Raw genomic sequence first — 14,243 nt, 5'->3', positions numbered from 1 at the left:
TTTCATCAAAGCTCATATTTCTTCAAAGTGATGCAAGCATATCGTCAAAAGAACAGGATGTGTGCACGGTCCCCCGTGAGTAACGGTTTAATCAATCGGCGTTCTCACTACGTCACACAGCCAAGGGGCGGAGTTAGAGGCCTGCTGTCGTTGCCGGTGGGCGTGTCTTTGTCTGCCGCCACGCCCCACCGGCGTCCATACATGGGTCGTGACGTCACAAAGCCAGTCATTCACATCAAAAAGGCTCGGCCGGAATCCCCTTGGAGGAAATGTAGGCACAGAGGCGCTCAGGGCTGATCGCCGCCACTCTCTGATCGGGAACCCGCACGCATTCTTTGGGCAATAATAACAAGAAAAGACTCCAGGACGCCATCATGAAAATGTCCAGCATTGACTGCCGCCGTCTGAGGAAGATGATCAGGAAGGAGGACTGCCTTATCTTGGATTGCCGACCTTATCTGTCCTTCACCAACTCCCACGTCGAAGGCTCCGTCAACGTCAACTTAAACTCCGTGGTAGTGCGGAGGTCGCGGGGAGGGCCGGTGCCTCTGCAGTTCGTCATCCCGGACGAGAGGGCCCTCCGTCGGCTACGGGAGGGGAGCATCTCGGCGGTGGTCGCGTTGGACGACAGGACGTCCCACTGGCAGAAGCTGAGGAAGGACAGCGTAGCACAAATAGTAATAAACACCTTGTCTCACCTGGCCAGCGGGACCAACATCTGCTTCTTGAAAGGTAACATTTATTACATTTTTTATTTTTTTATTTTTTTTTAAATGGTCATTTTGTACACGGGTGTCCAAAGTGCGGTACGGGGGCCATTAGCAGTCTATGATTTTTTTTTATTGTCCACCAGTTAAATATTAAATCTCTTGTTATATTCTTATTTTTACTGTTATATTTTTAATTCTTATTGTTGCTTTTTATTTGTATTCTTATTGTTATATTTTCTATTTTATTTCCATTTATACCTCCATTATTTACGTTTTAAATTCGTCTCAATTCTGCTGGAATTGTAATTTTCCTGAAGGAATCAATAAAGTACTATCTATTTATCTATTTATATTTACAAAATGTGAAGAAATACAGCAAAAAGGCACAATAATATTTTTTTCAAGCACCAAATAATAAAATAAATATATATAAGAAGTCCCTTGCAGCCTTTAATTGTTCGGTGTCCTTCTTGCCCTTGATAAAAACATGCGGACTAAATCCAATGTTCTTCAACCAGTCATTTGTCTCGTTTGGGGACTATTTAAACCAGTTTTTCACATGAGAACTCTGGAAAACATGCATTTTTAGTATCACACTACAAACCTCGCTTCGAAAAGATGCATGACTACTACCCATTAAACCTGACTTTGTCTTTTTTTTTTTCTTTTTTTTTTATAAATACATTCAATTACATTAGCACAACTGTGGTATTCATTTTTGTTTTGAAGGTCAAAGTGTTTCACCTATTGTGCTCCTGAGTTAATGTTGCTGATCAATTTAAATGCATTATTACTTACTGAGTTTATCTCATTTTATTTGTCAGTATCAAATGGTTCACGTTAGTCAATTTTTTTTATAGTTATAATAATAATGATAATTAGCTTTATTGTCTCAGAGGGGACATTTGTCCTGGACATCAAATACAGCGTTTTACATACATAATATACATACATACAAATAAGGATATAAAAAAAATTTTTCAGGCAAATTGATGCACTTTAAATATTTTCTATTACAGACTTGTAAATAATGTTACATTTATTATTTTATTGTTGTCTTTAATGACACGTCTTTATGCAGAGGTGTACCTATAACAATTTTCTAATAGTCGTGCGAAATGTTTTCTCCCTAAGAGAAAACAATTGAGAAGCCTTAGTTTAAGCCATTATTTATATCAAACAGTCTGTTATGCGCTCCCTATATGAACGTGCGTCAACACAGCCGATGAGTCAGTGCTGAGAAATATGAACAAATTGTGCAAACGACTTTGTGTGGCAAGAAAGAAGAAGCAAAGACTGCAAAGTTATATACCGTGTTCCGTCTGCCACCTTTACATCCTGGGGAAATGAGGGGGATTAGCGGTTGCTAACAGTAATTAATTGCGTTCTTATAATCAGGTTATAATCCGGCTTTAAGTCTGTTTCATAAACAGTGTTGTTTCACAAGGTGTGTATTCGGGGGGTGGTGAAAGGAGGCGGGCGGGCGGGTGTGATTATTCTAGGCTTATTTCTTACATGATGTGTTTATGCCCTCCTCCCCCTTCTCGCAGGAGGATACGAGAACTTCCACTCGCAATACCCAGACCTTTGCACTGAGGTGAAAAGCATCGAGCAGAACGGAAGCGAAAGCGAAAAACGGGCCAACAGCGAGAAACTGTCTCACCTCAAACCGGATTATGATCAGGTAATCACGGCCATTAAGACCCCAATAACATTGGCTTCCGACAGCATACCAAACATACATTGTTGTGATATTTCCTGACCCCATGGAGCTCTGAAAAGGATCAGGTCAGAGGCTTCCATGGAGAAAAGCAGTCTTTTGTCCATGACTTTTCTAATTCTCTCACTCAAATCAATCAGGACATTGAAAAACACACATTTCAACTAATTGATAGTAGGCAAGTATTTCACGAACGTAAATACATGGAATTGGTGGAGCTCAACATATAAAGCACAGATACATTTCTATTATTCTTACTAGTAATAAAAGTGGTGCCTTTGCTCAACTAATTCAAATTCAATTGAAATAAAGTCGAGATATCATCACAACCTCCAAATTCAAAAATTGCAAGACAAAATTTCCCTCTTAGGAAATAACAAATCTGACAGGAATAGTCTAAAACCCGTTTCCAACTGTAACTGTTTGAAGTAATATGTTCATACTCTCAAGAAAATGTAAGTAAAATACAGTAAAACTACTACGGAAAATGGAGAACAAGGGGGGGTGTTTGCTAAGCTGTGCTGTCACCAAGTGGTGTTTTATAGGTACTGCTACTGTGTATGTTATCTCTTCAGCTCCGCCGTCCTCTGCTGTGGACATTTATTGTATGGTTTCTCCCCCAAATGTTCACCTCTGGCAATAAAAATATACCAAAAACAATTACCCACTGCAGGGGATGCAGTTTCTGATGAGAATGAGATATTTACACTGCAAATTATTTTCCACCTGCCAAGATTTCAAAATGTATTTCTAGAAATTGTCCTGTTTTTTTTTAGAGCTATTTACTTATTTTTAGTCATTGACTAGTATTGATCTTAGCATGAATAATTATTACATATTTTCCTTGTTTCTTAAAACTGAGAAAATAACTATTCAAATAAGATATTTTGGTTTTCCTCCACAATGAAAATATTGTTTAAAGACTAAGGATGCTTAATTTTGCAAGTTGAATAATGCTTGTTTTCAAAATAAGATCATTATTTATATATTTTAAAAAATTCACTATAATTTATAGATATACAAATCTTAATTTAGGATGTTTTATCATATAAAATGATCTGTCCACTAATTTCACTAGTTTTTACAATTTTTCCCTAAAATCCAGTCTTTTTATTTTATATTTTGACAGCTCTTTTTTTGCAGTGTATGTGTGTTTATGACAACACGATTTGAGCAATTTGGTTGCGTCTTCAATATTGAGGAATTACATATTTAGCATTGCTTCCCTCAGTCTACCCCAGGGCAGCTGTGGCTACAAATGTAGCTTACCACCACCAGGTGTGATTGAATGATGGGTTCCCACTTCTCTGTGAACGCTTTGAGTATCTAATAATAGAAAAAGTGCGATATAAAATCGAATCCATTATTATTATTATTTATGAGTGCAGCTGGGATAGGCTCCAGTACCCCCGCGACCCTGAGAGGGACAAGCGGTAGAAACTGGATGGATGGGCTGTAAAATAGTAGTTCTGTGGTGATCATCACATATTTACTAGCACATTTTTGGGGTGTCATCACAAAAACCTTAAAAAACAAACAAATAAGAGGCAAAAAAGTACTTTAAAACGCACCATTTTGTTAACATTATTTTTGATCATTACGTTGTGGTCGAAGTCCAAACCTGTAAAATAGTAGTTCTGTGGTTATCGTCACATATTTACTGGCACATTTTTGGGGTGTCATCACAGAAACCTTAAAAAACAAACAAATAAGAGGCAAAAAAGGACTTTAAAACGCACCATTTTGTTAACATTATTTTTGATTATTACGTTGTGGTCGAAGTCCAAATTGTAACACTTTTGAGGTTCCACTGTTATTTGCCTTTTACTGCCACAAATTCAAAGACGAGGTGAGAAGAGTGATGATGTTTGTCGCTTAGGGCTTCAAAAATCACACCTTGTCGCGGATTGGTCTCGCTTATCTCGACTCACATCTCTCTCGCCGCTCTCTCTTCCAGGGTAAACCTGTCGAGATCCTGCCTTTCCTCTACCTCGGTAGTGCCTACCACGCCTCCAGGCAGGACTATCTCGCCGACCTTCACATCACTGCCTTGCTCAACGTGTCGCGCAGGGACATGCAGCCGGCTAAGGGCCGCTACGACTACAAGTGGATCCCGGTGGAGGACAACCACATGGCGGACATCAGCTCCCACTTCCAGGAAGCAATAGAATTCATCGGTGAGTTCAAGAACATCCAGTTTTTGTTTTATTCGAGGCTTTGGTCTGAAGGTTTATTTCAGAATCGCCTTGTGCATTTTTTTTTTTGTCTTGACTGACATCCAACTTCCTAAGGATGAAGTCTCTACCCAGAATAACCTCATCTTTAGTGACTGCTTATTTATTTATACTTGCAGATTGTACGCAGGCAGCGTACCTGCACTCCTATACATAGGCATTTATTTTTAAAAGTCCTCATTCTGCAATAAGCCCCTGGCCTGCTACCATTCACAAATAGAGGGTTCTCGGAAAGCCAGCGGTAATCAGTTTAGCTTGATCGCCTCTACCAACACAGCGAGCCGTTTCAGGATTTGCTCATGTCCCACCCTCACGAATCCCTCCTGAGCTGGGAAAAAGACATCCCCGAGTTGTCTAATCCGTCGGGCGGGGCCGGGGCGGCAGTCAGTCAGTGTGACAAGTGGGTTGAGCAGTAATGAATAGGCGGAGGAGGATGAAGGACGACTGGGTGGGGAGGGTAAACAGGAAGGAAGACGGTTTGCTCACAGGTGGGCCTGAGGGCGGCAGCCTGTTGGATGTGTGGGAGAGCGATGCTGAACGGTTATTTTTAGCCAGGCATAAGCAAGGACAGAACTCGTCCAGTATTGCTTGGCTGCTATTGTCGCCATTGTGTATTGTGTGAGGATGCAGCCTACACTCGTAAGCCTGCACATTGCATAAGGCAGCCACTTGTACCAGGAGCAGCTTTCGCCTACATTTAGCAAGGACTCCTACAATTCATCGACTTAGCCGCGGTTATTCCCAAAGTGGGTCATGCGTCCCCTCTGCTAAAGCGCGACACAATGACAATCCACCTGATTTATATAATAGCACTATTAACAACAAGACTGTTTCCAGAGTGGTGCACTTAAAATAAACAATAACACGATTTTCAATTAAGAGCATTCAAAATAACGATAGATAAAATCATAAAATCTATTAAAAAAACAAACAAAAAATATAATGAAAACACAAATAGGTAATAACTAGTCAATAAAATAGAATAAAACGATAAAAGACACAAAGGACCATCCGACTCATGTAGATTTTAAAAGCCAGAAAATAAAAGTGGGTTTTCAGATGTTTGGGGGAGACAATGATAAAAAAAAAACCAGACAAATAAAATCAAACAATTCAGTAATACTGGCTTAAAAACATAAAAAGTAATTTAGATAAGATCATTTAAAATAACCATAGATATAATAATAAAATCCATTTGAAAAAAATGATAAATAAATAAATAAAATGTTTAATAAAAAAATTAAATAATGACGATAATAATAATAATAATAATAAAATAAATAAAAATAAGTAAAAACTAATCTATAAAATAGAATAAAACATTTAAAGACAGAGGACCACACGTCTCACGCCGATTTAAAAGCCAGAAAGTAAAAATGGGTTTTCAGATGTTTGGGCGAGACAACGATAAAAAAAACCCAGACAAATAAAATTAAACAATTCAGTAATACTGGCTTAAAAACATAAAAATTCATTAGGATAAGATCATTTAAAATAACCATAGATATAATAATAAAATCAATTTGAAAAAAATGATAAATAAATAAATAAAATGTTTAATAAAATTTTTTAATAATGACGATAATAATAATAATAATAAAATAAATAAAAATAAGTAAAAACTAATCTATAAAATAGAATAAAACAATTAAAGACACAGAGGACCACACGACTCACGCTGATTTAAAAGCCAGAAAATAAAAATGGGTTTTAAGATGTTTGGGGGAGACAACGATAAAAAAAAAAACAGACAAATAAAATTAAACAATTCAGTAATACTGGCTTAAAAACATAAAAATGCATTAGGATAAGATCATTTAAAATAACCATAGATATAATAATAAAATCAGTTAGAAAAAAATTATAAATAAATAAATAAAATGTTTAATAAAAAAATAAAATAATGACGATACTAATAATAATAGAAAACATCAAAATAAGTAAAAACTAAACTATAAAATAGAATAAAACAATTAAAGACACAGAGGACCACACGACTCATGCCGATTTAAAAGCCAGAAAATAAAAATGGGTTTTAAGATGTTTGGGGGAGACAACGATAAAAAAAAACCAGACAAATAAAATTAAACAATTCAGTAATACTGGCTTAAAAACATAAACATTCATTAGGATAAGATCATTTAAAATAACCATAGATATAATAATAAAATCAATTAGAAAAAAATTATAAATAATTAAATAAAATGTTTAATAAAAAAATAAAATAATGACGATAACAATAATAATAATAAAAAACATCAAAATAAGTAAAAACTAAACTATAAAATAGAATAAAACAATTAAAGACACAGAGGACCGACCACACGACTCACGCTGATTTAAAAGACAGAAAATAAAAATGGGTTTTAAGATGTTTGGGGGTGAAAACAATACAATTTAAAAAAAAATACAATTAAACAATGCACTAATAATGGCTTAAAAACATAAAAAGTCATTTAGATGCGATCATTTAAAATAACAATAGATATAATAATAAAATCAATTTTAAAAAATTATAATTAAATAAATAAATAAAATTTGATAATATAAAATTATGATAATAATAACAATAAAAACATCAAAATATGTAAAAACTCATCTATAACATAGAATAAAGTTAAAGTTAAAGTACCAATGATTGTCACACACACACACGAGATGTGGTGAAATGTGTCCTCTGCATTTGACCCATCCCCTTGTTCCACCCCCTGGGAGGTGAGGGGAGCAGTGGGCAGCAGTGGTGGCCGCGCCCGGGAATCATTTTTGGTGCTTTAACCCCCAATTCCAACCCTTGATGCTGAGTGCCAAGCAGGGGGGTAATGGGTCCAATTAAAGACACAGAGGACCACACGACTCACACCGTTTTAAAAGCCAGAAAATAAAAATGGGTTTTATGACGTTTGGGGAAGAGACAATGACAAAAAAAAAAGCAGACAAAGAAAATGAAGCGATGCACCAAAATGGGGGAGGGTGACACAAAAGTGACAATGAACATTTGTCGCTTTTTTCTGGCCTCTCAAATTAAATTACTAAACAAAAAAGAAACCTGCAAATGAGCAAACGCTGAAATGCTATAAATAATCATTACCTAACAATAACACACACTTCATGTTGGTGAACACAAAGCCTTGATATTTTTGTTGAAATGTAACCTCCTGTTTCTGTTTTCATTATAAAGAATACACATGTTTGACTGCAAACCATGTTATTGTCGGATTACACTGTATTTTTTGTACACACCCTCGATGTATGATCTATTCTTATGTGCCAAAATGTGGCGTGGCAAAAAATAGTTTGGGAACCGCTGATTTAGTGGGCAAAAGTCAACATTATTGCTCCTTCCTTTGAAATGACAGGATGAGGATGAGTTATGGTCATGATTGACATGACCTGCGAGGGAAGTGGTTAAAATGTAAATCACTTATTCATGACCATGACAGGCGGATATGGTTTTAGAACGACCTCATTCACTTAGGAGTGCTCGGACTTTCAATGATGCCCTCCGGTGTCACATCGACACCACCCATCGCCCCCACAATGGTTTCATAATCAACCAAAGATTTATTTCAAATAGTATGGATAATTACTATTATGCTGTTTACGTAACTGTAATGTGTATAATTAGTGGGTTGGAGTAAGCATGGGGGTAGCACTGAACTCTGGACCCCCATCCCACCCTAAACCTAAAGCCCCACACACACACACACACTTGGTATGTTTACATGCATGAAAAAACTAATTATTGCATGGGTTTGGTTGAAACCAGCTTCGTAAAACACATTTTTTTGTCTTTTTAAACAATTTGGAACAAGTTCCCTTGTGGATCAATAAAGTTTGTCTAAGTCTAAGTCTTAAAGATGGGATTAACATATCAAGAACCTATTGAGAAAAACCCCCGAAATCATTTAAAAAGTGCCTACAGATTTAATATACATGAATTAGAATATTCATATTGTCATTACTCACTTGAATATGATTATAATCACTATTTCCTTTCCCTCAGAGTGTAATGTGGAGATGAGCTGATTCATGTGGAATTAAGTGATTAATGATACATCATCATGATGATGTCATTATTAGTGAATCTCCTGGGAGTTAAGTCTCCCCCCGTCTTTTAAAACTAGTGTCGCCTTTGTTTATAACTTTAATCGAGGCTCCTTGAATGCACCACAGTTACGGACAATGAGATGCAAAAGTGAAACTTATACATAACTTTCTCCTATGCAGCCACAAAAATATTTATTATATTTTATTTTATAGATTATCGTTGTTCCAAAATGTCGGTGCTGTGTGTGAATGCTTAAAAGTGACGTTTGTGTGAAGTGATGAGTTCCACTATCCCGGCGGTACAAATAGGAGGGTGTAAGTAAACGTTGTCTATTATTAAACATTCACGGCTATATTAATTTCACATTAACATTTATGACGTCGTATTTTATAACTTACATCAGTGGGTTTTTTTTTTATTTATTTTATTTTTTTTACCAAGTACCCTCTCAGAAAACAATCGGCTCTCCAAGTGTCACCACAATGACCAACATTAAAATACAGTAACACATTAGGCCTAAGTATTCATTAAAAACAAGACAAAGGTTTTATTTAACAAGCATATTGCATCTGTTTGGTCACTGTAACATAACACAGAGTTTGAACAGTCACACTGTGTTTGAATATTTAACCAAGTGATTCTTTGGCGTACCACAGTTTGAGAATCACTGATTAAATGACAGACAAAAAAAAGCTTGAAACTCCACAAAAGCCCATCTTCGCCACTTACTTTGACGCACCTGTGCATAATTAGTGGGTATAGGGTGACTAACTTATGAATGCTAGCTTCCCCCCCACCCGTTTTACTTTTTTCTTTTTGGACAAAAGACAGCTACCATGACCACCCCCGAACTGTGAACCGTCACTGTAGACACTTTTCACCTTTGATCACTAAAGACACTTTAACTGCTGCTGTGACCAAATGTCACCTCCATATTTATACTGTTGACTGTCAATCAGATTGTGCAATGATGTAATGCTACTTACTGTGCCTTGTGTATACATTTTTATTTTTACCTAAGTACCGTGTGACTTGTTGAAGGGTGGACTAGCAAAGTAAGATTTTCATTGTACGGCAAACTGTCTGTTTAACTGTGCATATGACAATAAACAATCTTGAATCTTGAATAGGGTAAAGCAATTCCTTAAAGGGGAACATTATCACCAGACCTATGTAAGCGTCAATATATACCTTGATGTTGCAGAAAAAAGACCATATATTTTTTTAACCGATTTCCGAACTCTAAATGGGTAAATTTTGGCGAGTTAAACGCCTTTCTAGTATTCGCTCTCGGAGCGATGACGTCACAACGTGACGTCACATCGGGAAGCAATCCGCCATTTTCTCACTTTCGTCGGTGTGTTGTCGGAGGGTGTAACAACACGAACAGGGACGGATTCAAGTTGCACCAGTGGCCCAAAGATGCGAAAGTGGCAAGAAATTGGACGTTTGTTCCGCACACTTTACCGACGAAAGCTATGCTACGACAGAGATGGCAAGAATGTGTGGATATCCTGCGACACTCAAAGCAGATGCATCTCCAACGATAAAGTCAAAGAAATCTGCCGCCAGACCCCCATTGAATCTGCCGGAGTGTGTGAGCAATTCAGGGACAAAGGACCTCGGTAGCACGGCAAACAATGGCGGCAGTTTGTTCCCGCAGACGAGCGAGCTAAACCCCCTGGATGTCTTGGCGCACACCGTCCCTTATGCCACCGAAGATGATCAAGAGAAGAATATCGACCCTAGCTGGCCTGCTGACATGAGGGTATGTCTACAGAATATATTAATTGATGAAAATTGGGCTGTCTGCACTCTCAAAGTGCATGTTGTTGCCAAATGTATTTCAAAGCTGTAAACCTAGTTCATAGTTGTTAGTTTCCTTTAATGCCAAACAAACACATACCAATCGTTGGTTAGAAGGCGATCGCCGAATTCGTCCTCGCTTTCTCCCGTGTCGCTGGCTGTCGTGTCGTTTTCGTCGGTTTCGCTTGCATACGGTTCAAACCGATATGGCTCAATAGCTTCAGTTTCTTCTTCAATTTCGTTTTCGCTACCTGCCTCCACACTACAACCATCCGTTTCAATACATGCGTAATCTGTTGAATCGCTTAAACCGCTGAAATCCGAGTCTGAATCCGAGCTAATGTCGCTATAGCTTGCTGTTCTATGCGCCATGTTTGTTTGTGTTGGCATCACCATGTGACGTCACAGGAAAATGGACGGGTGTTTATAACGATGGTTAAAATCAGGCACTTTGAAGCTTTTTTTAGGGATATTGCGTGATGGGTAAAATTTAGAAAAAAACTTCGAAAAATAAAATAAGCCACTGGGAACTGATTTTTAATGGTTTTAACCCTTCTGAAATTGTGATAATGTTCCCCTTTAAAATGTATATATATGAGGTGTATTTTCTAGTCACTTGACTTTAAAAATCCAAATAAGTTTCCTGACAAAGCAGTTTGTGTTCCTCACTACATTGTTAATGTTTGGGCCTCGATCTCAAATCATTGACCGGCGTGCTTTTTTTTTGTCCTCCAGACCACGTGAAGCAAACGGGGGGAAAGGTCCTGGTCCACTGTGAAGCGGGCATCTCACGTTCTCCCACCATCTGCATGGCGTACATCATGAGAACCCAGCAGCTGAGACTGGATGCAGCATTCGACATCATCAAGCAGCGGCGGGCCGTGGTCTCGCCCAACTTTAGTTTCATGGGCCAGCTGCTGCAGTTCGAATCAGAGGTCCTTTCCACGGCGCCGGCGCACGCCGCCACGCCGGAGCCCACCACGCCGAGCGTCCTAGAGTCTGCGTCCTTCTTCGCCAGCGACATCACCGCTTTCAACACCAAATCCTTCGAGCCGTCTGTATTCACTTTCCCTACCTCTTGCCTGCAGTCCCCGGTCCGCCACCAATTCACACTGAGCCCAATAACTGCACTGCCTTAAAAAAAAAAAAAAAAAAGCCACACACGACCGAAAAGAACGGACTGCTCGTAGTGTTACTTGAAAATGGATTCAGATGTAAAGGTCCCTGTTTGCCTGGGCTCGACACCAGCAGAACACTTGGAGATCCACATTTCATAGGACGACACTTGACGTTGTCTGTACTGCAGCGACTTCAACTTGCAATATTCATGCCTTAGGTTGATAGCGTGATTCCTCTGTGTAGTCACAAATACGGCGAAGCATTTGAATCTAATTTATTTAAAATGGCAATATTTGTGATTTTTGTTTTTCCAATAATGTCAACGTGTTTAATAAAAGGTTTCAGTTGAAAACATGACGTTGGTGCGTTGAATCATTGAATGAATATACCAAGCCTGTCACTGTCAGTGAAAGCATAATGCAGCAAGTATCTTTGGTAACACTTTATCAATCAATCAATGTTCATTTATATAGCCCTAAATCACAAGTGTCTCAAAGGGCTGCACAAACCACAACGACATCCTCGGTTCAGAGCCCACATAAGGGCAAGGAAAAACTCACAACCCAATGGGACGTCGATGTGTATGACTATGAGAAATCTTGGAGAGGACCCTCTAGGGCAGTGGTTCTCAAATGGGGGTACGCGTACCCCTGGGGGCATACTTGCCAACCCTCCCGGATTTTCCGGGAGACTCCCGAAATTCAGCGTCTCTCCCGAAAACCTCCCGGGACAAATTTTGTGTGGAGTGCTAATCAGACATATTTGGTCACTGCATGACTGCAAGATAATCGATGCTAACATGCTATTTAGGCTAGCTATATGTACATATTGCATCATTATGCCTCATTTGTAGCTATATTCGAGATCATTTAGTGTCCTTTAAGTCCTCTTAATTCAATTTATATCTCATGACACACTCTCTGTATGTAATATGGCTTTTAATTTTTTGCAGCTCCAGACAGATTTATTTTTGTATTTTTGGTCCAATATGGCTCTTTCAACATTTTGGGTTGCCGACCCCTGCTCTAGGGGAGACCGGATGCAATGGACGTCGAGTGGGTCTAGCATAATATTGTGAAAATCCAGTCCATAGTGGATCTAACATAATAGTGAGAGTCCAGTCTATAGTGGGGCCAGCAGGAGACCATCCCGAGCGGAGACGGGTCAGCAGCGCAGAGATGTCCCCAACCGATGCACAGGCGAGCGGTCCACCCCGGGTCCCGACTCTGGACAGCCAGCACTTCATCCATGGCCACCGGACCTGTGCCGGCCCCCTCCACAAGGGAGAGCGGGGCAGAGGAGAAAAGAAAAGAAACGGCAGATCAACTGGTCTAAAAAGGGGGTCTATTTAAAGGCTAGAGCAGGGGTCACCAACGCGATGCCCGCGGGCACCAGGTCGCCCGTAAGGACCAGATAAGTCGCCCGCTGGCCTGTTGTAAAAATAGCTCAAAGAGCAGCACTTACCAGTGAGCTGCCTCTTTTTTTTTTTTTTTACTTATTTACTAGCAAGCTGGTCTCCCTTTGCTCTACATTTTTAATTTTAAGAGAGACAAAACTCAAATAGAATTTGAAAATCCAAGAAAAGAGTTTGAAGACTTGGTTTTCACTTGTTTAAATAAATTCATTTATTTTTTTGCTTTGCGTCTTATAACTTTCAGAAAAACAATTTTAGAGAAAAAATACAACCTTAAAAATTATTTTAGGATTTTTAAACACCTATGCCTTTTTACCTTTTAAATTCCTTCCTCTTCTTTCCTGACAATTTAAATCAATGTTCAAGTGAATTTTTTTTATTTTTATTGTAAAGAATAATAAATACATTTTAATTTAATTCTTCATTTTAGCTTCTGTTTTTTCGACGAAGAATATTTGTGAAATATTTCTTCAAACATATTATGATTAAAATTCAAAAAAATTATTCTGGCAAATCTAGAAAATCTGTAGAATCAAATTTAAATCTGATTTCAAAGTCTTTTGAATTTCTTTTAAAAATTTTGTTCTGGAAAATCTACAAGAAATAATGATTTGTCTTTGTTAGAAATATAGCTTGGTCCAATTTGTTATATATTCTAACAAAGTGCAGATTGGATTTTAACCTATTTAAAACATATCATCAAAATTCTAAAATGAATCTTAATCAGGAAAAATTACTAATGATGTTCCATAAATTATATTTTGAATATTTTCAAAAAGATTCAAATTAGCTAGTTTTTCTCTTCTTTTTGTCGGTTGAATTTTGAATTTTAAAGAGTCGAAATTGAAGATAAACTATGTTTCAAAATTGTATTTTATTTTTTTCGTGTTTTCTCCTCTTTTAAACCGTCCAATTATTAATAATAACATAGAGTTAAAGGTAAATTGAGCAAATTGGCTATTTCTGGCAATTTATTTAAGTGGGTATCAAACTGGTAACCCTTCGCATAAATCAGTACCCAAGAAGTAGCTCTTGGTTTCAAAAAGGTTGGTGACCCCTGGGCTAGAGTATACAAATGAGTTTTAAGATGGGACTTAAATGCTTCTACTAGTATGGGGAACATATTCACCATTAATTAGTTGCTTATTAACATGCAAATTAGTATCATATTGGCTCTTAATTAGTCATTATT

At 37.9% G+C, this 14,243-nt stretch overlaps 1 protein-coding gene across 1 annotated transcript; it reads left to right on the top strand.

Moving 5' to 3' along the window:
* The first annotated feature begins 240 nt into the window (after positions 1-240).
* Positions 241-11,991, top strand: dusp5 (dual specificity phosphatase 5). The gene is made up of 4 exons (XM_061922762.2): positions 241-732; positions 2,261-2,394; positions 4,388-4,607; positions 11,254-11,991. The coding sequence occupies exons 1-4, from the start codon at positions 375-377 to the stop codon at positions 11,655-11,657; spliced, it is 1,116 nt and encodes a 371-aa protein (XP_061778746.1). The 5' UTR covers positions 241-374; the 3' UTR covers positions 11,658-11,991.
* Positions 11,992-14,243: the final 2,252 nt, after the last annotated feature.

The sequence above is a fragment of the Nerophis lumbriciformis genome, linkage group LG27 (assembly GCF_033978685.3).
Source record: "Nerophis lumbriciformis linkage group LG27, RoL_Nlum_v2.1, whole genome shotgun sequence".
Classification (NCBI taxonomy): domain Eukaryota; kingdom Metazoa; phylum Chordata; class Actinopteri; order Syngnathiformes; family Syngnathidae; genus Nerophis; species Nerophis lumbriciformis.
Note: the sequence above shows the minus strand (reverse complement) of the source record. Positions and strands in the feature narration are given on the sequence as shown.

What these genes read in the sequence shown, in the direction of transcription:
- dusp5 (XM_061922762.2), top strand. Translation starts at nt 375, where the DNA reads ATGAAAATGTCCAGCATTGACTGCCGCCGTCTGAGGAAGATGATCAGG. An exon ending in TCAAACCGGATTATGATCAG is followed by an intron (nt 2,395 to 4,387) that starts GTAATCACGGCC and finishes TCTCTCTTCCAG; the next exon opens with GGTAAACCTGTCGAGATCCT. An exon ending in GGAAGCAATAGAATTCATCG is followed by an intron (nt 4,608 to 11,253) that starts GTGAGTTCAAGA and finishes TTTGTCCTCCAG; the next exon opens with ACCACGTGAAGCAAACGGGG.